The 24,294-nt window shown below is 59.4% G+C and overlaps 1 protein-coding gene across 1 annotated transcript; it reads right to left on the reverse strand.

The window, feature by feature from the left end:
• Positions 1 to 189: 189 nt before the first annotated feature.
• SOX1 (SRY-box transcription factor 1) lies at positions 190 to 1,308 on the reverse strand. The gene has a single exon (XM_049778135.1). It carries the CDS (start codon positions 1,306 to 1,308, stop codon positions 190 to 192), a length of 1,119 nt encoding a protein of 372 aa, XP_049634092.1.
• Between the last annotated feature and the right edge of the window lie 22,986 nt (positions 1,309 to 24,294).

Raw genomic sequence — 24,294 nt, forward strand, 5'->3', positions numbered from 1 at the left:
GCCGTGGCCAGCGGTCCTCGGGCGGTCCTGGGGCGCACCAGGCCAGCGGTCCTGGGGTGGTCCTGGGGCGCAGTTAGGCCAGCGGTCCCGGGCAGCACCAGGACTAGGCCGGCGGTCCTGGGGTGGTCCCGGAGGGCACCAGGCCTAGGCCGGCGGTCCTCGGGGCGCAGCGGGGGTCCCCCGGGCCCCCTAGATGTGCGTCAGCGGCACCGTGCCGTTGACGCCCGCGCCCTGGTAGTGCTGCGGCAGCGCGTGGAGCCGGCCCTGCGCGGGGTCCCCGGCCTCCCCGGCCGGCAAGTACATGCTGATCATCTCGCGCAGGTCCCCGGGGCAGGGCGCGCGCGAGTGCGTGGGCGCCGGCGGGCTGCCGCTGGGCTCGGACTTGACGAGCGAGCCGAGCGCGCCCAGGGCGCCCGACGACGCGGCGGCCGCGGCCGCCGCCGCCGCCACGGCCGAGTTCTGGTGCGCGCCGCCCGCCGCCGCCGCGGCCGCCGCGTAGGGCAGCCCCCCGTAGCCCGAGGGCGCGGCGCCCACGTAGCCCTGCGAGCCGGGCAGCGGGCTGTACTGCAGCGCGCCCATGTCGTAGCGGGCCATGGGCTGCGGGTTGTGCGCGTGCGGGTGGTGGGCGTGCGGGTGCGCCGGGTGCGCGTGGGGGTGCGCGCCGCCCGCGCCCGGGTGCTGCCCGTAGGCCAGCTGCGCCTCCTGCATCATCGCCGCGGCCGCCGCCGCCGCGGCCACCGAGCCCGGGTAGGCGCCGTTGGCCCAGCCGTTGACGTGCGCGTAGCCGCCGCCCGCCGCGCCGCCCGGGCTGTCCAGCCGCGGCCCCACGCCGCCCGCGCCCGCGCCCACGCCCATGCCCACGGCCGCGCCGCCGCCGCCCGCGCCCGCCGCCAGCAGCCCGCCGGCCAGCGAGTACTTGTCCTTCTTGAGCAGCGTCTTGGTCTTGCGGCGCGGCCGGTACTTGTAATCCGGGTGCTCCTTCATGTGCAGGGCGCGCAGCCGCTTGGCCTCGTCGATGAACGGCCGCTTCTCCGCCTCCGACATCACCTTCCACTCGGCGCCCAGCCGCTTGCTGATCTCCGAGTTGTGCATCTTGGGGTTCTCCTGGGCCATCTTGCGCCGCTGCCCGCGCGACCACACCATGAAGGCGTTCATGGGGCGCTTGACGCGGTCCTGGCCGGCCTTGGCGCCCCCGCCGCCGCCGCCGCCCGCGCCGCCCACGCCGCCCGCCGGGCCCGACAGGTTCGTGGGCGCCTGGGCGCCGCCGCCCGGCGAGTGCAGGTCCGCGTCCATCATCATGCTGTACATCGGGGCGGCCCGCGGCGTCGGCGGCTCCTCGGCGGAGAGGCGCGGGGCGCGCGCGGGGCGCATAGACCGCCCGCAGGGGCGCGGGCGAGGGGCGCGCGGAGCGGGGTCCGAGCGGCGGAGAGCAGAGGGGGAGGCCGGGGCCGCACGCGCTCCGCGCCGGCCCGGCTCACGCGTGCAAACTTTCCCGCCGGCCCTCCGGAGCCGGAGCGCGAAGGAGAGGCAGCCGCTGCGCGCCCCGGGCCGGAGCCGGGGTCGCCGTCCTCGCGGACCGCGCCGAGCCGAGCAGGTGCCGGTGCCGCGGGGCCCGGCGGGCGGCTCCACTCCGCGAGGGGTCCCCGGCTGGCTCGGGCGCGGCGCCTTCTGCCTCCGGGCCTGCCGCCCGCGCGCGGTCGGTGCTTCCTCGGCGGCCTCCAAGTCCGCGCCGCGCGCGTGGGGCGTGTGCGGGTCCCGGGCGCGCGTGGGGAGCGCGGGGGGGTCCGAGGGCGCGTGGAGGTGGAGGTGGAGGTGGCGACGGCGCGGGCGCTGGCGCTGGAGACGGAGGTGGCGAAGGCGGTGCCGACGGTGACGCCGGGGCGGGGCGCGGAGCCGGGGCCGCCGAGCCCAGGCCGGGGCTGCCCGGGACCGGGGCCGGGGCCGGGCCGGGCCGGGCCGGGCGCTGCGCGGGGAGCGGAGGCGCACGCGGGGCGGGCGGCGCGCGGGGCCCAGCAGCCATCCGCCGGGCCCGGGCTCCCGTTAAATGCGCGCGCGGCGGCCAATGGGAGCGGGCGCGGCGCTGATTTGCATGGCGCGCTGGCGAGTGACGTGCCGAGGAGTCGGGGCGCCGGGCGCGGGCGGCGGGGCCGGGCGGAAGGGGGGCGGAGGCCCGGGCGGGGGCCCGGCCGAGCCGCGTCCCGAGCGCGTGCGCGCCGCCAGCCCCGAGCCCCGCGCTCCCCCTGCGCGCCTCTCCCGCCCGCGCGCTCCCAGGGCTGTGCCGCGCGCGGGGCTGCGGGGCTGCGGGGCCCGGGGCGGCGCGGCCGGACTCCCCCTCCCCCGCCGCCAACTCTGCGCCCGCCGCCCGGGAGGATACTTGGGGCCCCTCGGCTCGGTTCTGCGCGCCCTCCCGGGGAGCCGGGCGCCGAGGGAGCCTGGGCGAGGCTGCCCCGCGCACCCCGCGGCTCCGGTGGAACGCCCTAGCGCGCGCGCGGAAAGGGGGCGAGGCGCGCCCGGCACCGCCGGCGGATCCTTCTCCTGCGCCCCCTCCCCGGATTGGGGGGGCTGTTACAGTCACGCCTTCGCCTGGCTCCGCTTTCTCCGGTTACAAATGACAGAACAGCTAAGAGGAAGGCTGGGATCCCGCCATCCAGTGAACTCCACTGCACTTGGCAAAGTTTTCTCCTCACCCACCGAGCGGCCAGCCCAGCTCTGAGCGAGCGGGTCTGTCCCGCGGTGTGTCCCTGTGGGTGGATGGGCGAGTGAGGCGCAGCTGGGCGCCCACCGCGATTAGTAGGCAGGGTTGGGGGTCGAGCGCGAGGCGGACCTCTCTCTGACCAGGCACCCACCCGGAGCACTTCAGGGGCTCTGCGGCTCCAGAGCGGAGTCCCCACCCAGGCCTGACCAGGGGCGCCTGGAGAACCCCAGTAGCACGCCGCCTACGCCTAGCCTCCCTTGCCCTGCGCTCCCACCGCCTGGCTCCTGGCCCGAGGCCACGCGCTCCAACCAGCCCTTCCAGAAAGCCGCAGACCCAGTCCTGGCCCTTCACGCGCGCCCCTGTGCGCCTGGGTTTCGGGGTGACTCGCGGCAAAGAGCGACCCCGATGACCGACTCGTTCTGGGACGCGAGCTTTTCTGCTCTGAGTGTGCCGGGCAGTGAATGAATGATACCTGGCCTCATTTCCCCTCCGCTCTTCTCTCCCTTTTTTTTCAAGTCAAGGTTATGAAATTTCTGACCCTATTTACTTGAACAAGGGGCTGGAGTAATGCTTTTCCCTCTCAATTACTATGATTATTCCTGTCGCGTTAAAAAAATACATTTTTTTCCCCTTGCTCGGTTCCCACAGGATGCGATGCGCCAGCGATTGGTCTCTGCAGATGAAACCGCCTTCATTTCAGGGCATTCAGCGTTCGACAGCGAACTCATCAAATAATATATAATTACATTAAAAAGGAAACGTCATTCCATATTCATTTCCACTAAATATCTGGCTTCCATAAACCTGGTCTTCCAGTACCTTCTCATTTGGCCAATCAAGCTTGTTAGAGAAGTCCTTTTATTTGTTTCACGCACTACCTCCAAATATCAGTTATATGGTGAAAGAAACAACAACAACAACAACAACAAGAACATTGTTTGCGAACGCTCCAGGCCAGCGTTGCTCGAAGGGCTGGAGGCGATGGGTGTGCCCCCCAACCCAGCTCTTTCTGAGAGTCAGCAATACCGAAATAAAGGCAACAGTTTACAAATTATAAACTCTCTTATCCACTTAGCGATTGAGCGATTTCTTTCCTCTGCTTTTCAATTTAGGTTGTGAACCAAATAGCCGAAGACCCCCTGAAAATGCTTTGTTTGAAGCCTGCTTGGCACATTATTTTCCATATCAATGGCGCAATTTATTTTATAAACACCCCGCGGAGCTGTGCCGTTGCTGGAAAGCTTTCTGTGTCCGGGAACTTGGGAACTGGCTTGGAAATGGTCTCGCTTCCTTCTACTCCTGCCCGAGCCTTGGGAAACTTTTCCCACAGCGACGCCCCTCGCCCCCCTGCGAGGAAACGGGCGGTCGAGGGCTGGGGCCCGTCTGCGCGCGCTGCCCAGTTCGCGGAACCCTCCAGAGCTCCGGGAGCGCCAGGTGTGGCCCGGCCCAAGCGGGCGCGCACACTCTCTGGGTGCCCACGTGCACAGCTTTCAGTCGCAGCAGCAGGGGTCACTTGTTGCCAAGGGCTCGGTGATTGGCAAGGCAGCCTGTGCTAATTAGGCCGTGGCCGGGCCCTGCGTGCCAGACCCCGGAGCGCAGCGCATCCTGGCACGGAGGCTCTGGAGCGCCCATTCACGACCGCAGGCAGAGCGAGGCCTCCCCGGGAGCCGCCAGGTCCTGCTCTGGAGCCCTGGCAGAGCCGGGTCTAGTGGGGAAAGAAAAGAGCCCAAAGCCGGCGTGAAAGGCCCCTCTGCCCACGTCGCGCCCAGGGCTGGCGGCCCCGCCTCTGCCCAGGATATCTTAGAGGTCTCCCGACACCTGAGGGAAAAGGAGCCCAGTTTTCTCAAGGACTTAGGAGCCTAGACCACCACCACGACCACCTCCACCACCACCCGGCCACAAGTGGGTTCCAGGGACTTGACAGTCTCACCGCATCGCTCTACTCAAAATGCCAAAAAGGCCTGAGCTGCTTCCGGTTCTTTTCTCCAACCACGAGCTTCACTGATCCACGAGAACATTCAGACCCACGCCACCCCCAGCACAAGAAATCACACGTGTGCATACTGGAGGCACCCACAGTTCATTGTACACTTGATACACGTATGCGCACTGAAGTACACATCATGTATTTCTGCACCGGGCCTCTGCCTACTGCAGAGGACACACACACCCCTACGGTCCCTTCCCAGGTGTTTTCAGGATATCCACGCGAGCGTGGGCACAAGGGGACAGATACACCTTATAGTTGCATATGTGTATAGAGTATATGTGTATAGAGAAGGCCTGCTGGTGCACACAGAGCAGATGTGTGTGTATGGGCTTTATGCATGGTACCAGCACACACATACGCGTGCTGTTTGTACACCACACGCATGTGCGTGCGCACACTAACATGTACACTGCACCAACTCTAAGTATGCACGTGTCAGTGCTAGTGCAAGGTACATACACGCACACAGAGAATATATGCACATGAATGTGTGTACACGCAAGCACACGTGTGAATCTATGTACATGAGTGTGCAGACACAGGGCGTGTCCCCAGACGATGTGTGCGGACAGACAGGCACCAGGATGGCACAAGGCGGAGGCCTGCATCCGGACTTGCCCATCAGCGCAGCTGGAGATGTGACGCCTTCACCCTGAACTGTCCTAGGGTCGGGGTGCAGCTATAGCTTTGCCAGGATAGAGAGGACAGTCTCTCCCCACTCACAGCCCCCCACCCCCAGCACCTCACTGTTCGGGGAAAGGTGACTTCTCCAACTAGCGCCAAGTGAGCAGAGATGGGCCGGCCAGAGTTCTGGGGGACAGGCCCAAAGTAGCTGCTACGGCAGCAGCGGCAGCAAAGGCCAGCTCAGCCCCGTGGCCCCAACCCCCCACCCCTGGACCTGAGGGCAGATGGGTGCGACCTCACTGGCGGGCTCTTGCACTTCAGGATTCTGGGACCCTGGGGCGCTCCGAGGCCAAGTGAGGGCTCTGGAAGGTTCCCAGCGCGGAACCTTCAGGTTCGGGTGTCAGTCACCCCAAAGTGCCAGGACCTGCGTAAAAAGACGCGGCTCTCCAGGCTGCTTCCCACCCAGCAGGGCATGGAGAGGGAGCGTTAGGGCCTGAGGATTCCAGGGTAATGGGGCAGCGGTGCCAGCGGCAGAGGGTGGAGCCGCGGCCGCACATCCGCCCCCGAGAGCGGCCCCAGGTCACCGCCGCCCGAGGGAGACGCAGGCCGGGGAAGCTTGCCGCAGGGATGGCGGCTGAGCGGCTCTCCCGGTCCTTGGGCAGCCGCCTCTGGGTGAGCCTCTGCCCGGACCGCGCCTCGCGGGCCGCGATCGCCGTCTGCTGGCGGCGCTGAGGCTCCCAGCCTGAGGCCTTGTCCCCGGTTCGCGCACACGCCAGGAACGCGGGAGCAACGCGCGTGGGTCCTGGAGCTCTGGCCACGCACTCCGGGGCAAGTGACTCCGGCTTCCCTGGCACTCACAGTGCGCCCTGCGCCCTGCCTCGGCTCATTGGGCCCCGTGGTTCCCCCCACAAAAAGTCAGAGTGGCGTCCAAGTTCTTGGGTAGTTTATTTTGTTTTTAGGGAGAGAAAAGGTCCTGGAGATGGACGAGAAGAGAAAGGGCCGCGGAGTGAAGCAGAGCGTCGGAGCGCCTCGGGAGCAGACCTGAAAGCCTTGAAGGCCCCGGACGCACCAGAACGGGTGACCTCCACCTCTCCAGCGACCTACCCGGGTTTGGAGGTGATTCCAGGCGCACTGCAGGAAGGGCGTCAGGCCCTCGACGGTCCCTGGGGGTGGTCGCAAGCGAGCCCCGGGCTGTTTGCACGTCGGGCTCTCTGGGCAAAAGCATTTGGAAAATTCGCGTTGGAGCTTTGGAGTAGGGCTCACCCTGTGAGCAGTGCTCACACATATAATTCAAATTTCACAGCTGACCTGCTCTGAAAACCTCAATCAGCTTCTAATTGGAGGGAAAACAAAATATTGCTTCCCTACGGCAGAGCTAACGATTTAATCATTATATCAGACATTATAGCTTTTAATTAGGCTGATGCTGGTAGTGTATGGAAAGAGATAATTCAACACAGTTCTTGATGAATTCTGTAATTGGGTTAACGGCGGAGCAGTTGGGGGAGAGATGTCAATATTCAGGCTGCGTCTCCAGCCATCAGGTTTATGAATGGAGAAGAGAGCAGGCCCGGGGACAGAGGGACGGGGTGTCCAGCTGTGGCCACGGGATGGGTACCTCGCTGCCTGACCATCCTCGCTCCATACTCTGGAGGAGCAAAACAGCCGCAGCAGCCGGGTGCTCCTACCCCAATATTGGGGAAGCAGTGAGCCCGAGTGTGGCAGAGGGGTCTATGGGGTGGTCCTTAAAATCAGGGTCCACCCCTCACCTCCCATTTGTCCCACATATGGGGTGCACACTTGGGTTCAAATTCATTCCTGGCTCTTGGAGGGAGGGGCAGTTTCCAGCAGGAACTCCTGGCCAGACCATGGTGGCCTTGGCTGAGACACTGGCCTGACTGAAGATGCAGCCATGGGCACTGCCCCTGACAGCAGCCCTTTCCCCAGAGATTGGGCATTCGTGGCCAGGTCATACCACCCACTAAGGCCCAAGGGTACCTGTGGGAAGAGAGCAAAGGGACAAAGGGATGCAGGGAAGGGGAGTCCCTCAGTCCAGCCGTGCCTGTCCCATGGGGCCTGGCTCTAGCTCTCCAGGCAGGCCTGCCATCCCGCTGCCAGAAGGTGCAGCTGCTGAGCCTCTTTTCCTGGCATGGTGGAGGCTGGCATGGCCTCCACCCTCTTCTGCACCCCAGGTCACAGCAGAAACACCTGAAAGCTGGATTCATTCGACAGTCCACCCACAGAGGCTGAGCACAGAAGACGAAGCCGGCGGGGAGCTGTGGAGGTGGAGGTGAAATGGGGGGTTCTGAGAATCCCGGGGACCAGTGCTCCTCATGGGTGGGATTGTGTTTGCTCAGTTCTCAGGTTCAGTAACCCCCTCCAAGTTGCCTCGCCCCTTGACTGAACTACTGGAACTTGACATTCTCTGTCCAGATAAACATACTGTACTGTGATTCACCCTTGTTTTATCTTGTCAGTAATTACCGCAAAATTAAATGGGTCACCGCTAAAGTTCCATTTACACAAGGACCCATAATTAACAGTTTGAATTCACCTTTTCCGTCGTACACGAGTAGTAATTTTCTACCACGTGTAGCGTTTTGTTGGTAAAGAGCCATGACTATCCGGCCACAGAGTGCTGATGCTGGAGCTGGATGTCCATCCAGCGGGACACTAGGGTTCTTTAAAAGTTGCCATCAAGGTCAAACTTTCTGGCTGGGGGTAGCCCAGACCCCCATTTGTAGAAGGGAAGAGCTCATTTCCGTGAGACCTGGAGTGTCTCCAGCACCAGCCCTGGGGGGCAGGTGGATCAGGTCTCAGGTGAAAGCCCCTTAAGGTGCAGGAAGGGTGTGGCCAGGCAGACAGCCCTCACCATTCCTTCTAGCATACAAAGAAGGAGGGGGGGTTTCACCGGAGGAAGAGCTGAAGCTGCAAGAGGTACCTTGATTCCACACCCCCCTTCAAGCCTCTCTGCTCCCCAAGCACCCTTGGGAGTGGAGAACCCATCCAGAGAGAGAAACGGGGTAAGAGGGCCTTGGCCAGGGTCATCCCTGTTATTACAAATGAGATTAGCCGCGTGGCTGCAATATTGCCGTGACCCCGCGCCAATCTCTGTTCCCATCCAAGCATCTGCCAGAAGCCACCTCTGTCCTTTAATACAGTTTCCAATGAGATTGAAACATCACTTTGACACTATTTCAAGCCTGGTGGACTTGGGGAAGCAGCGGTGGGAAGAGGGGGAGTGGACCCCTGTGTGAGCGGGTGGGTGGGAAACCGAGCCTTAGCGTCAGCCCGCTGGCCGAGAGAAGCTGGCCTGAGAGGTCCTGTCCTCCACTGGCCCTCCAGGGCCAAAGCCAGCTGTGTGCTGCTAGGGAAAGTGGGTGTCCGAGGGCAGCCAGGCCTGGCCGGTCTTCCTGGGCTGTGGACTGGACGCATGGGTCCAGGAATGGCTCTACAGGGCTGGAAGCCCACCCAAATGGCTCCCTGGGGTCCCATCAAAAGGACACTGGGAACCCGGGAGACTCCCCCCTCCCAAAATCCCAGTCTGAACTTGGGGGCAGTGAGGGAGACTTGTGGGTGAAGGAAGGGTCCCAACAGCTAGGTGAAAAGGGAGGGGGTAGCTCTGCTTCTCACCAGCTAGAAAGCCCCCCTCCGCTGCTCTGGGTGGTATCCAGAGTTCTGAGGAGTGACCCCCCCCCAACACAGGCGCCACAAGCCGCAGGGGGTGCTGAGTTTCAAGGTACAGGGGGGTACCTTGCCCCAGCAGCTGCCTCTCACCCTTGGGCTCCCTCCTTGGTCCACTGCGCCTACAGAACAAGGTACCCAGGAGGTGAGCCCCATAGCTCGAGCCTGTTCACATCCAGGCCGGGCCCCATCCGCATCGCCCCATGCGGGACCCCGTCCGAAAAGGCGAATCTGGTGGCGGGCGAGGAGCCTCCTGAGGGTATTTGCCCTCCGCACGCACGGCCCAGCCAGGTCCGACAGGCGCCTGCGGGGTAGGGGTACAGGGTGGGCGGGCTCGCGCTCCGGACCGGGCCGAGCCCTTCCCTCCGGGCCTCCAATTTCTAGACCCGCTCGGTTCCTACAGCCCCGCGCCCACGGGTCCGTGAGTTGCCCCGTCGGCGCAGCCCCGGGCAAGGCCTTTCACAAAGGCGCTTGCAGAGCTGCTGCCCCGCGGCACGCTTGGAAAGGCGCGGCGCGGCGCGGGCGGGTAACGGGCTCGGGGACCGGACCCGCAACCGCTCCAGCACCCGTTCCGGGCCCTGCGCGCGGCCTCCACGCGTCCCGCCCTGCACGCGCCCGCCGCCCACGCATTTCGCCTTGGAGACGCGGCGCGGGCCGAGCGCAGACGGGCCGGAGCCGAGCCGGGGAAGGAAGGAGTCGGGGCGCAGCAGCGAACGGACCGGCGTTTCGCAGGAGGAGGGCGGGCGCGGGCCCTACCCCGCACCCAGCGGGCCGCCTGCTCCTGGTGTCAGGTCCCGGTTCGGGACTCCCCCAGTCCCGGCGTCAGGTCCCCACGGCCCCAGACTCTCACTCCGTCCTCGCTCGGTGGGCGCAGCGCCCCAATCGACCCCGCGCGCGCCGCGCAAATCCTCGCGCGTTTGGAAACGCCATTTCCCGCTGCGGTTCCGTCCCGGGCGCGGAGCTAGAGCAGGGCCTGGGCGCGAGGGGCCTGGGGGGGGGTGGGCGCCGACCCCCGCCGCCTCCCGTGCCCGCCCGCGCCCGGGGAGATAGATGATCCTAGGGAGCAGAGGGAGCGCCCCAGGTAAGCCGCCAGCAAATGGCCTTCCGCCATCCGCCCCTGCTGCACACCTGTTCTCCAGGAGCCAGCAGCTGCGGGGACCCCCGGGCGGGGAAGTGGGCACGCAGCCCCGCGCCCCTGAGCCCCCACGCCCCGCGCTGCGCCCTGCCCGGCCCGGCCCGGCGCGCGCAACTTGGAGACACTCACAGGTAGTTCCTCGCCGGCTCCGCGGGCTCCGCGCCCGGCGCTCCCGCTCGGCGGCTCTGGGCGCCCGCCCGCCCCGCGCCCTGCCCTCGGACCCCAGCCCGCGCGGCTCCCCGGCGGCGCCAGCCCCGCAGACGCGGCGCCGGTGCCACGCGCACGCACACTCACTCACTCACGCGCAATCACGCGCACTCACGCGCAGCCGCCCGCACACCCTCTCCGGCACACACACACAGACACACACACGCACACGCACACGCGCGGCGGGCAGAGGCAGGAAAACGCCATTTAGGACCCTCAGAAAAGACAATTTCAAGTTATTGTTTCTCCCCGGGAACGGGGATCTCTCCACATAATGAAGCGCCTTTTGTGCGGCGCCGAACAATGCCAAACAAGTCTTCGCGTAAATGGCTACTTTTTTGTTCCTCTACCGCCGTGAATAGACGGAGCAGTTGGTTCGCCAGCAGCTGTGCCGCCGCCGCTCAGAGCGGGAGGTGGAGCCGCCCGGCCCCGCGCCCCACCCTGGGTCGCAGGCCCGAAGGATGCCCCCCAGCCCTGCGGCTCCACCGCCCTCCTTGCCAGGAAACCCAGAGAGCTCCCCTCCCGGGCCCCCTGAAATACTGTCGCTCGGTCTGTCCGCACATCCGCACAGCACTGAGAGCGAGCGAGCCTGGCCCCTGGCCCCTAAGTGGTCAGCACAGCCCGCCCTCACGCTTTCCAAATCTCGGCTGCCCCATCTGTTTTGGGGGTTCAGCTTTGTTCTCCCACCAGGGGATACCCGAGCCTGGCAACACTCGGTCCTGTTTTGTTTTAATCTCCCACAGATACCATCACCACCCTCTGTCTGAGAATTGGGTATCCCACCCCACCCACTCCATGACTCTTTAAGGTGCTTCAAGGATGGCCCAGACCCAGGGCTCTCTCCACCGCCCGACTCTGCAGTGTGCAGAGGAGCCCAGCAGGGCAGACAGGGCAGGTGTGGTGGGCCGGGAAGGTGTGGGTTTGGCTGCATCTCTTTGTCTCTCTCCCTGTGACTCCGCCTTGAAACCAAGCGCCCTGAGACCATTTCCAAAGCAAGCGACCCTCTTCCTGAAAGCCTGGAGGCTGCGGATCTCCTCTGAGCATGGGACAGACACTGACCGACACGGGGCTGAATGCAGGGCTCTAACTCGAACAGACCCGCCTTTTCTCAGGGCTGCAGTTGCCCCCTTGTCCGCCCTGGCCTGTGGCTCTAATTGTGGAGACAAAATCCCAGGGCTCTGACTCAATGGGTCTCTGTCCAGAGAGACATAAGGTGTCATTCCACCCCTGGGCCCTGCCGCTCCCTTCCTGCTGGACCAGGCCCGCTCTTTGCAGGGAGGGGCAGAGCCAGTTAGTTCTTAGTCAAGGGGAGCTGTGGACCATGGAGCCCTGAGGCAGCAGGACCTGTGGGGTGAGCATGGAGGTGGCACCTGGCCCTCTGCCCTGGGCCCTCAGCTCCTTTCCCTGCCCAGTGATTTGCCCCCTGGGATTCAGCAGGGCCACTCAGCCTCACCCAGGTGTACGAGGCTGCAGGGACCCTGTCTTTCTCCTCTCCTCCTTGTTCGAAACTTGATTTCCGCAGGAATCTGGCGTGGGCATCAGAGGGCACACGGGCATGGGGCCTCTCCCACCCACCCCTGACAGCTGCCTCCTTTACTGTGGGAAACGGCAACGTGTGGGGATGGAGGTTTAAGACTTTGACTTCTATTTTGCATGTTCAATCACTCAAAGGTTGGGCACAACACTGCCGAAAGCTTGAAAACCTGCAAATAGTGGAGGGTTTTCTGAGCGAGCAGCCGTCACTCAGCTGCCTTTCACAGGCTGCCGTGCTCCTGTCACCTAATAGTGGGTGTGAGGCTCAGCGGGAAACGCTCCGCCAAACAGATGTCAGCTCATCTCCCCAGCGCGGGCACCCACGTGTGTGGGGCGGGGCTGTGCACGCTCCGGGCCTCCATCCCAGCCACCCCTGGGCCCTGCCGCTCCCTTCCTGCTGGACCAGGCCCGCTCTTTGCAGGGAGGGGCAGAGCCTCTTGGCATCCCTCTTGGCATCCTACCTGCAGGGCCTCCAGCGTCTCAGAGTCTGACTGAAACTGCCAGTGTTCCCACAGGCTGAGGGTCTGCAGACGGATCCTACAGACGGGGGGCTGCAAGCATCTGGGGGGGTCGATGAGTGTTGTATTAATTAATAATTAATGAGAGAGTCCTAGAGCGGTGGGTGGATGGTGAGGCCTTTCTCGGCCAGGCCCGGCGCCAGCAGCCCCAACAGCCTGGAGGGTCTGTAGGTTCAAGATAACAGCACAGAAAAGATTCACAGGAGTCGGATGAAGGTTTCAAAGTCATCCAGCTTTTTTTTTTTTTTTTTTTTTTTTTTTTAGTTTTTGGGCCACACCCGGCAGTGCTCAGGGGTTCCTCCTGGCTGTCTGCTCAGAAATAGCTCCTGGCAGGCACGGGGGACCATATGGGACACCGGGATTCGAACCAACCACCTTTGGTCCTGGATCGGCTGCTTGCAAGGCAAACGCCGCTGTGCTATCTCTCCGGGCCCATCATCCAGCTTTATTACAAGGTTCGAACCGCTACTAAGCTAAGCAGCCTCTCTGCACCCAACCTGCGTCTCTTCTCTACCTCCTGCGTCTGTCTCTCTGTTGCTTCTGACTCACCTCAGGACACTCGAATTACCCATCACAGACCCCTCTCAGATGTGGGGGGGGGTCTAACCTTCCAGGTAAGATTAGCTTTTAGCTTTGGGGAGGGGTAACAGATGAGTACCTAGGGGCCCTGTGAGCACCTGGAGGGACCCCGTGAGCACCTGAGGCTCTAAGAGTTCCTGGGGTTTCTTTGAGCTCTCCCCCTGAGTATTCAGGGAGCCTGTGAATATCTGGGGTCTCTGAGCATTTGGGACCCTGTGAGTATCCAGGGAGTCCCTCCAAGTACCTGGAGGTTCCTGTAAGTACTTAGGGCTCCTATGAGTACTTGGGACCCTGTGAATATCTGGGTGTCCCTATGAGTCCCCAAAGGCACTTATGAGTATCTGGTGGCCCCCAATGAACACCTGGGGTCCCTGTGAGTTTCTGGATAGCATGTCTTGTACCTCCATGTCCCCTGGGTCACTGCAGCCAGTTCATTCCATTGACTCCCTCAGACAGTGTCACTCCGGCAGCATTTCCTAGAACCCAAGGTGTGTCTCTGAGGATAGACACCAGCATCCTGGCTCCCATGCCCTGTCCTTACAGACAGCAGTGGGCCGAGCCATTCTGTGACTCATCATCCTCAGGACTCACCCCGGAAGTTGGATCATTCTTTTGTTTTTGGGTCACACCCGGCAGCGCTCAGGGGTTACTCCTGTCTCTACGCTCAGAAATCACTCCTGGCGGGCTCAGGGGAACCCTATGGGATGCCGGGATTCGAACCACCGACCTTCTGCATGAAAGGCAAATGCCTTGCCTCCATGCTATCTCTCCGGCCCCTGCTGGATCATTCTTGAAAAGAGGTTGAGCACAGAAAAGTTTGGGGGCTGTCCACCAGAGAAAGGGACACTTTGAAGGGTCTGAGAGGGCACTCCGGGCTGTGGTTTCCCTGAACGGGGTGTCATAAGCGCTTGGGAGAAATTCGTCTTCCTCACTCCCTCTCAGTGGAAGGACCCAACTGTCGTTTTCTTACCCTTCCTCACCGTAGAGAGAAGGGACATCCCCTGGGTGGGATTTGGAGGTGCTCCAGGCACTCGAGCTTGACACTTCCTGGCTGTGAGTCTCTGTTCTCTAGCTTCCCACAACAGCTCTGCAGCCTGGCTGGAAATGGTAAATCTTCGGGAGGTTTCAGCTCGAGGTCAGGCCCATAACCACCCCCAAGGAGCAGCGTTTGGCATCCTTGAAAGGATCAAGAGTTTTCTCCATTGGTGCCAGAGCGAGAGACTGTCTGGGTTGGTGCTCCCCGAAGAACGTGGCCACAGGAGGTGAGGTGGCATCTTATCCAGCCTCTGGTCCTTCACCCGAGGCTTCCAGGCTGCCCAGCCTCGGTCACGGGTGACCTGGGAACCCCCAAGAGGTGGCAGGTCTGGCAAAAGGGTCTTTCGGGGCAAGGAGTGAGGAGTGGAGAATTCCCTCTCTCATTTGTTCACTCAGGAGGGGACTCGAATGGGTCTGGAGGGGTCCGGCCTCGCTCGTGAGAATCTTCTTGGCCCTGGCTGGGCGCAGGACATTCCAGTCTCCAGAGGCGGCTTCCGGCCACTTGGATTTCCCGCTCAGAGTATTAGGATCTCCGAGAGTGATTTCATAAAGCAAAAAAAAAAAAAAAAAAAAAAAAAAAAGTGTAGTTTACACCAAAATGGAATAAACCCCTTTTGAGCAGCAACAATCTGCATAAATGCTTTAAGAAAGCCTATAATTATGATAAAAATGTTGCTCAAAGTTAAAATTATGAAGCAATCAAGATTTATAAACAGTGTCTCATCGACTTTTAATCATTCTTTTTTTTTATATACACACTGTACACAATATATGGTGGTAATGCATTCTACTATACATTTTATTTTCGGTGATTTCGCCGGGTGCGTCCACAGAAGGCCATGAGGAGGCCCCGAAGGCACCCGCAGCGGGCCCAGGGCTGGCTGCATGGACCGGCGCTGGCAGACTGGGGTTTGCACCGGATCCCAATCTGACACACACGGCTGTCTCACTGTCCCCGAACCTTAGTACCCACTCAGCACAGCGGTAGTCGGCAAACAGGAACATGCTGATCTGGATTCATTCCTGATTGTGCCCAGACAAAAACAGTGCCAGATGCCCAAGGCCAAAACTCAGCAGGCCGATGACTGATGTTTTTGTTTATGATCCAAAATGGCCTCAGTCCGAGATGGCAGAGTAACAAGTGATGGGGTGATAGGGAAGGGCTGTGAGTTTGCAGAAATTACTTGGAAATTTCTCTCAAAGTGGTAAAGTGGAGGCCAGAGTGATAGCAGAGTGGGGAGGGCGTTAACCTTGCATGCGGCCCACCCAGGTTCGATCTCCAGTGTCCACATGGTCCTCGAGCCTGCAGGAATAAGTTTTTAGTGCAGAGCCAGGAGTAACCCCTGAGCACCATCAGATATTGTCCACCCCCAAAATAAAAGAAAACAAAACAAAACCAAAAGAAAAAAAAATAACTAACAGCATGTAGGGACGTGGCTTTGTGGTATAACCGGCGCCCAGCATGCAAGAGTCCCTGGTTCCATTCCCCAGGCTGCCACCCCCTCCAAAAAAGGGGGTGCTAAAGGTGAGGAGTGAAATAAAAGAACAGATTGGAGAACTAGTTGTGGATGATTCTCCTTCCAGGATTTAGAAAAGGTTCTAGAAGTGTGTCCAGGCACTATCCCAGACTGACCCTGCTATGGGATGATGACCACGAGGTGATGTCACACAAGGCTGAGTCCATCTCTTCCGCCCCATGGCTCCTCCTTTCTCAAAGGGTCCTATTTGACCCCCAGGACACAGCAGCTCACTTTGGGTAGGGACCTCTCAGGGTTGGCGACACACCCTGCCCTGTCCCATCCCACGTCTCTGAGGAGAGCCTGCAGCCCAGACTCCACTGGCTGCCTCTCCCTCCCCCCCAGGTCTGATGAACATACGCCAATGTTCCATCTTTGACATCTTCAGTGTCTCTCTGATGGTCTCTGGGTAAAGCAGAAGCCTCAGGCCCCAAGTCCAAGGTACTGGAAAGACGCGGGTCTGGAAGCAAATGCCAACACAGAAAATAATCCACACGCACAGTTAACGTGATAGGACAGGTTCAGGAACTTCCATACGCAATCCTTCCACTTTTAAAAAGCAGATAGCTCAATGGTGGAAAACCAAAACTGCAAGTGGTCTTTCCCTGAGACCCAGGATCTTTATTGGGAAGCCAAGACCACACCCTGGGATGGAGAACAGGTGGTCTGAGTCGCCAATCCAAAGGTGCTTCCAAATAATGAATAGCAAGCGTATGCTGACTAGGGTGGAACTCGGTTAATCCAACATCTGGGGTCATACATGTACAGGGATGCTGGGCTCACGCCCCAAAGGAGCCTGCCATCTCCGTCCCCTGCCCTTCCTGCTGGGCACTGGGTGCTCTGGTAGGAACAGAGTAGCTTCTCCTCTGCGGTGGAGCCTGGAACTCAAGGCCAGTATCCAAAAGGAGAGAATGAGCAAGAATAGGACTCCTGTTTGCAAAGTCCAGCCTAAAATTCTCTTGGAGAGAAGTGGGGTCCCAGCATGGTCACTGGTAGCACCCCAAACCCTGAGAGCTCCTGGCTCACCTGGGAGACCCACAGCAGGGAGACCCCCACCCCCATGCCCTGCCAGGAAGAGAGCAGAGTGTGGGTGCCCTGGCCCCTGTGCTGTGCTGCTCGGCGCCTCTCCTGAGCTCTGGTCCTGCATGAGACTTTCATAAGCTCCTGAGTCCTGATTCTCTGACCTGGCCAGGGCCACCCATCAGGCCCTCATCTGAGTTAAAAATGTCCCTGTTCCCCCATTTGGGGGCTTTTTGGGGGCCACACCTGGCGGCGCTCAGGGATTTTTCTTGGCTCTATGCTCAGAAGGCACTCCTGGAAGGCTAGGGGGTCCATATGGGACGCCAGGAATAGAACCCGAATCAGTCTTGGGTCGGCCACATGCAAGGCAAATGCATTACTGCTGTGTTATCTCTACAGCCCCATGTCCCTGCCCTTTTATCTCCTTTGAAAGAGAGTCTGCATTGTACTGATTTTGATTTACTTATTCTTGAGTTTTGGATCACACACCCGGCAGTGCTCAGGAGTTAGTCCTGGATCTGCACTCAGGCATCACTACTGGCAGCACCACTGTGGCTGCCAGGTTGGTTGTGTGCAAGGTAAGCACCCTCGTTGTCCTGTCTCTCCGGTCTAGCTGCATTTTAAAGGACCCAGGGGCCTAGACGTATGTGTTGGTGCGTGGGCCAGAACGGCGTTTCCACGAACGCTGGTGGGTCTTAGAGGCAGACATGTGCTGGCAGCCCCACCCAGAGGCTGGTAAGGGCTGCCCTGATCCTGTTTTACCCTTCCCTGAGTCCTGTGGTTGCTCCTCGGGCCTGACACAAAAATACCATCTCATCTCGAGGTTAAAGATGCCGACAAAACGCACTGCAATGCCCAAAAGCAGCTCCCGCCCAGACGCTGAGGGTCCGTCTCATCTCTGATCTACGAGGAAGCTCTTAATTATTTCTGTCTCTTCCTTCTCCTCATCCTGCCCATGGCTCGCTAAGAGGCACATGCGGTGTAGGATGAAGCAGGACCCCCCCCCCCCCGGGGGCCACATGTTGGGTTGTGACCCGTCCACCATTTAGATCCGGGGAGGGTGAAGAAAGGCTCTTCGGGGGCTGGAAGCCAAACAGGAGGGGGTACAGCGCGAAAGATGAGGCTCGATCAGCCTCTAAATTAATTTACTCCTCGACTCTGGTTTCTGAAGCCATCAGTTAGGAGCTGTCAGATTTTATGGTTGAAGTCATTTGTATAAAATATGCAGCGAAAGCACATTTTCCTCTAGCATCCTGGGCTGTTCCGTGGTGCAGCTCATCTCCGGAAACTCTTTTCTGCTTGCGTGAAGCAGATTAAAATATCAGCTTGCTCGCTTGTCTCTAAGGCAGAGATAAAGAGGGGGCCGGGCCCATTTCTCTCCCAGGCCTGCACCTCGTGGGCCATGTCCTCACTGTCCACTCACGTGGGCGCTGGGCCAGGGAGCTGCCTTGGCATCTGGGGAGACCCTGGTGCTGAGAGGAGAGAAGGCGACAAGACTGAAGTTGGATCTCTTGGAAACGTTGAAAGGACCGAGGGAATGTTCTGCTTTGCTTTTTATCTGTTTCTCTGGTTCGGTTCTGCCGCGCCCGGTGGTGTTCAGGGCTTATCCCTGACTCAGCACTCAGGGATCATGCCCTGTGGGGCTCTCAGAACATGCCGGACATGGGGATTGAACCTGGGTCAGCCCTGGAACAACAGTGTCTTATTATCTCTTGCTCCAAGGGAGATCTCGTCTCTGTGATGAGAAGGAATCTCTTGTTCAGTAGGGCCTCCAGCTAGGGAGTTCCCAGAAGGGAAGGCTCTGAGGCACTCACTCAGTACCCCTGGGCGCCATCCTGGCTGAGGCCTGGAGCAGGGGGACTGTGCTTCGGGTTCAGAGAACTTGCGGTGTGCAGAGGGCAGTTGTGGGGGGGGAGGGGACTTGGCACTGTTGCTCTAACCCCCAGCCCACACTGCCCAGCGCTGGTCAATGTGTCTGGGGCATCCGTCCAAGCAACAGCCTGTCACAGTGGGAGCTGCCATACCCCACGACTTGCTGGTGCTCTGGAGCCCCTGGCAGAACTGGGGTCCTGGGGAGGTTCTGGGGGCCACATCCTGACAGGATCCAGCAGACGTGCTCAGGATATGGCATGCCTGGTCTTTGCCACAGCTCACAGATGCCTCCAGAAGGTTCTCTGGAGCCTGCTCTGGGCTGCAGGGCATGTCTGGGTATTGATTGGGGAGCGGGCCAAGGGATGGCCACATTCTCCCCAGCGCCATTGGCCCAGCAGGCCGGTGGGGACATTTAACCCTTAGCCTCTGGGGTGCCGGGGAGACAAAGACTGCCTAGCCTCAGCTCCCATCGATTTTCCTGGGGTGGGGGCAGCCCGGCATTTGCCTGCCCTTTGCTGCTCTGAGGCTCAGTGGGGGTGAGGACCAGCTCTCTGGCGGGGGCAGGGCAAGGTGCCCTGCACTGGCCAAGACTCAGAGCCATCTCTTCACCTCTTCACGAAGCCAGACCCGCCTCTCCAGACCTGCAGCCTGGCCTCCCGCCCTGCTGCCTGGGTCCCTTCACGGGTCTTCCCAGAGGAAGTGGCTGTCCCGGCCAGCCTGGCAGCTCAGAGCTCAGGGGCCATGCTTCACTGGCAAAGGGGCCCAGGGGCTTCTGGGCAAAGGGAGATTTCCTGTGTGCAACCCCAACATGCGTGCAGCTGCATGCAAGCCCTTCACCTATGCAGCTCATGCAACCCCACTCTGTGTGCAACTCATGCAACCCTGTTGTGTATTCAACTCGTACAATCTCACCCCGTGCGCAGCTCATGCAACCCCATCATATATGCAGTTTACACAATCCCATCATTTGTGCTGTTTATGCAATCTCACCACATGCGCAGCTCGTGCAACCCACCATGTGTGCAGTTTATGCGATCTCGTTACGTGTGCAGCTCATCTGTTGTGTGGCTCCATGAAATCCCACCAGGTGTGCGCAGATTGTACAATCCCAAGACATGTGCACATGGCTCCCTGTACTCCTATCACATGCAATTATGTCACATGTGAGCAGAAGTCCACACAATTACATCATGTGTTCATGTCGATGAAATCCCACCACAGGTGTGCAGCTCATGCAGTCCCATGGCATGTGCGCATGTGGTTCCATGAAGTTACGTCACATGAGTGTGCACACAACTTCGTCACGTGTGTAATGCCATCCCATGTCATCCTAGCAAGTGTGTTCTCACAGTTCCATGCAGTTCTACCTAGTGTGTGTATCACACCCCTCGACCATATGTATGAAATCCCACATAATTCCACCTTGTGCACAGTTCTACATGGTTCCATCACAGCTCTACATGTGTGCATTTCTATGCAACTCTGTCACATGTGTGCAGGTCCACACAGCTCTATCATGTATGAAGTTCCTTGTAATTCCTTCATGTGTGCCTGTGGTTCTACCACGCTCTCCCGTGTGCAGCTCTGTGCAGTTCTCTCAGAAATGTCACCCGAGTGCCAACGCCCAGACCCATGGCCTGGGCTAGACTCTGCGCCCCCCAGGAAGGCTGAGCTTGGTGCTCTCAGCTCTGGCGCTGCCCCCACCTTCCTGCTGTGGAGGCTCCCAGCCCTGCCTGGCTCGGCCACCAGCACCCCGCTCACCTGCAGGAGAGGCTGGGCCCTGAGTCTGGGCCTGCCAGGACCCCCGTGGACTGGTGCTATGTGGATCCAAGTGTTTTATCTCAGCCCAGAGGTCCCGATGCTGGGCCATGGGGTGTCTCGGTGGTGAACCCCACAGCCCACAGAAGGAAGGTCTCTGAGGCTGAGGGGCTGTCTCATGTGTTGTGTGCAGGCAAATGCTGGGCCTCCACCCTCAGACAGGGCTGCCTCACTCCAGACATGGCCTGGATGCACTGACCGCTGTATTCCTGGACAGTCTGCTGCACAGAGTGGTCAGATGGCTAAGAGGAGTGGACAGACAGCACAGGGTGACAGAGTAGAGAGTGGACAGATGGACATCACAGTGTGGACAGGCAGCATGGGAGTGATACTGGGCCTTGCATCTCCCAGGGCTGGGGCCTAAGTTCATTTTATCCCGTTGTCACTCTGACACTGTGTGAGCGCCCCACGGTGTACGGACGGGGCTTACCAGAATTCGATGGCAGAAAACTGGCCGACAAATTATCATCAGGTGGGTGGAACTGAGGCAGCTCGAGGTTAGGAGAGGAAGAGCTGTACTGAGGTTACGTGCCTCCTTTCTGCGTGCCCAACAGTGACACTCTCCCCCGCTGCCCATCGTGGTTCCCGACACCTTGCCAGCACTGGAAGTGTTTTCTGCATAAGCGGGTTAATATCTGCTTAAAATACCAACACCATTAGCAATGCACTCACTTTCCCGTTTTAAACCTATCCCATTTCTGTTCCAAAAAAAGCTCATTAAAGACACTTATAATCATATGCACAGCCTTTAAAATAAATGAGCCAAGAGTCGCTGTCTTCAAAATCAATCTGGGAGTCTCATAATGCTGCATATTTTCGATCCTGTTTTCCTTTGGCCTGCATTGAAGCCAAAACGCTTTCGAAAACCCGTGTTCTCCCAAACCCGGGTAAACTGCCAAGGCCTAGATTGGATTCTGAAGACCCAGCGCAGCGTCAGGCATTGTGAGCCCGCAGGGTCTTTGTTTGCTCGAAACACGGCTTCTGTCTCAAGTGCGGCCTCCCTGCTTCTCCAGTCCCAGATTCACCCACTTCGCCACGTGACATTCTCCAGGCACAGATTTTCACAAAACAGTTTTGCGTCCTGCAAGCCATGTTCCTGTTGTTATTTTTTTTAAATGAATATTAGCTTTTATTAAGATTCTCTGTAATTGCAGTTGAAGGGTCAAGGGCTCTATTTTCTCACTCGGCCACACAGGGGAGGGGAAGTGTAAACACACATGCACACACATATAAGTCACACACGTGCAGCCTCTGAGATGACGCACATGCATGTACTCACAGGCACATACAGCAATACATGCATGTACACACGTGTGTCCTCACTTGGTAAGTCACAGGGCCCAAGGTCAAGACTACCAAGGTCCGAGTCCCAGAGTCGGCAGGAACTGGTGCTGCCCAGGATGACGGTGGGCCCTGGGAACAGTGGCTCAGGGAACAGTGCTCATGGGAACTGCACCTCTATGTGGGACTGAGGAAGTGGGGAAGACACGGTAACTCAGGGTCCTGTGGCTGCTGCATGTCCCGGTGCGGTGGCCTCCGTGCATCACGATGCAGGTGGCACCTCTACTAGGGCTTCTTGCTTTCCTGGGACCTGGGACCTGCAGGCACCTTCCTACAGCCTCCCAGACAGGAGCCTGCAGGGGACAGTCCAGCTGCCCAGGGGTACCCCTGCCCCTCTCAGGAAGGCAGCTCCAGCTCAGCCCCCAGAAAATGCCCCTGCAGGTCACTGTCACTGCCGACACTGACTCTGATCCACATCCCCACCTCACCAGCCCAGCACTGGTCACCTAGGGTGACCAGGGGCACTGCAGGGCCTGAGTACCACAGCTCAGCATGGGGGGGGGCGTGGCACGGCCCAGGGGAGTAAGCCCAGATCCCCTTGTGACTGAGTGGGGTCCCACTTGTAGTCTCTGGCGGATGAAGAAACGCAGCTGACTAGGAGCCAACTTTGCTGTGTTTCTCCTACTCATTCTCTGCTTTGTCTTGAGTTTTTTGTTTTGGGGCCAGACCCAACAGTGCTCAGGGCTTACTCTTGGCTCTTCTCTCAGGAATCACTTCTGGTGGTGGCCAGGAGACCATTTGACATGCTGGAGTCGGAACCCTGGTCGGCTGCGAGCAAAGCAAGTGCCCTTCATGTTCTCTATGGTGTTGACTCCTCTTGTTCATGCCCTGAACTGTGTGGGGCACCAACGACTTCGTGAGTCTGAGATCAGCAGGTGAGATCAGCATTGGGCAGCGGGAAGCTCATGGCTCTTCTCCATCATCATCGGCAAAGTGCCCCGGTTTGGAAGGTGCTGGAATGTGTTTCTGGGCGAGCACCAGGCACAGAATCAAACCAGTTTGTTTTTCGCTTGTTTTCTCTTTGGGGCTTGTAGCCTCCCAGCCTGCTCGGGAGCTGCAAGGGCCCCACATGCCGTAATCCGAAACAGGGCCGCTTCGAGAAGGAATGAACCAAGACAGTCACGTGGGAGGGGACAGGGGTGGAGGCAGGGGCTTCTAGCCTCAGGTCTGGGCAACGAATCTTCCCCTCCAATCTCTGTTGAACAGGCTCAGTCCACAAGGGGAAGGTAGAGGGAGAGGTCAAAGTACTTATCTGGGTCTCTTCTATCTCATAAGCGGTGTGGTATTAGTTATTAATTATAAAGTCTTGGTGATGGATCAAGAGGATGGATGGTGAGGCCTTTTTCGGCCTGACTCTGCATCTGTGGCCCCTATGACCTGGTGGGTCTGCAGGTATCAGGGTGACAGCAAAGAAATGACCCACGGGCAGTCAGTAGAAGTTTTAGGAGACCTCTATCTAGCTTTATTAAGGCCCTAACCGATATGTGCATATTTCACATGGCTTCGATGATGTCTGATCTCTCTCTCTTTCTCTCTCTCTCCCCCCCTCCCACTCCCACTCTCATTCCATCTTCTTCCTGAGTCTCAATTTCACCTTTCCCCCAGGCCACTTCAATTAGCAACCACAAACCCCACCCAGCAGTGGGAGGGTCTCACTATCCAGGTAAGATAGGCAGGGGCTGGAGTGGTGGCGCTAGAGGTAAGGCATCTGCGAGGGACCACGGTTCGATTCCCCGGTGTCCCCTATGGTCCCCCCAAGCCAGGAGTGATTTCTGAGTGCATAGCCAGGAGTAATCTCTGAGCGTCTGAAGCCTCATCCCCCACCCTTTCTCCCTAGGTAACTTAACCTTACCTGCAAGACCCCGCCCATTCCTTTGGCCAGCATGGAGCCCAAAGGGAAGATGGCTGAAAGGAGTTAAGAGGCAGGGCTAGATAAAAATTGTTGAATGCTTGAAAGGTTATGATATAGGCCACACATGTGGTGGATAGGGATGAATAAAGCTGATGCTTCCTGATGCCTGTCTCTGGATAAGTGATTCCACCTTTCACCTAAACCTGGGACCCACCGGCTGAATGGGGGTTGCGGAGCCATGTGGCCTGGAATGGCATCCATCTCCATCCACCACCATCTTTAATTATTTAATTCAACAAGCGTCAATGGGTGTGGCCCCCAAAACAAAACAAAAAAGATAGGCAGAAAATTGGGGGAAGGGTAAAAGGGTGGGTGAAGGGAAGAGGAAACTCAGGAGAAGTCTGTGTTTGGGGTAAAGCAGGGATGACCTCTGTGGGGATTGCAACATCTGTGTATAGCAACAGCGGTCTGCTTGCTAGTCTGTGCTCAGGGGACAGGGGTTGTGAGGGTGTGGAGGGGTACAAGGTTGGCTGAGACCCAAGTTGGGCTCCTCTGGCTGATCCTGTGCCAGCCCTTTGAGGTGCACCCTCCCCAGATGCCAACTCTAAGGAAAAGATCAGCCATGCTCCATGAAGCCAGGCTCACATGAGATGGGTGTGTGTACACATATGCACATGTGTGTGTGCCTAGGGATGCCACTTCTAGCCACACGGCCCTCCTCACCCAAAGCCTCCTTTCAGACGGACAGAGACACCAGTGGCTGAGGAGAGCGGCCCAAAGGCTGCATGGGGCACGGAGCACCGGGCCACAGAAAAGATCGTGGGATCTGTGAGAAGGTGCAGGCTGGGGTGTGACTGGAGTGACGACTGTTGTG

This window comes from Suncus etruscus, chromosome 8, assembly GCF_024139225.1.
Source record: "Suncus etruscus isolate mSunEtr1 chromosome 8, mSunEtr1.pri.cur, whole genome shotgun sequence".
Lineage (NCBI taxonomy): Eukaryota > Metazoa > Chordata > Mammalia > Eulipotyphla > Soricidae > Suncus > Suncus etruscus.

Bases quoted from the DNA above. Each gene is read 5' to 3' on its own strand.
- SOX1 (XM_049778135.1), bottom strand. From the start codon at position 1,308: ATGTACAGCATGATGATGGACGCGGACCTGCACTCGCCGGGCGGCGGC.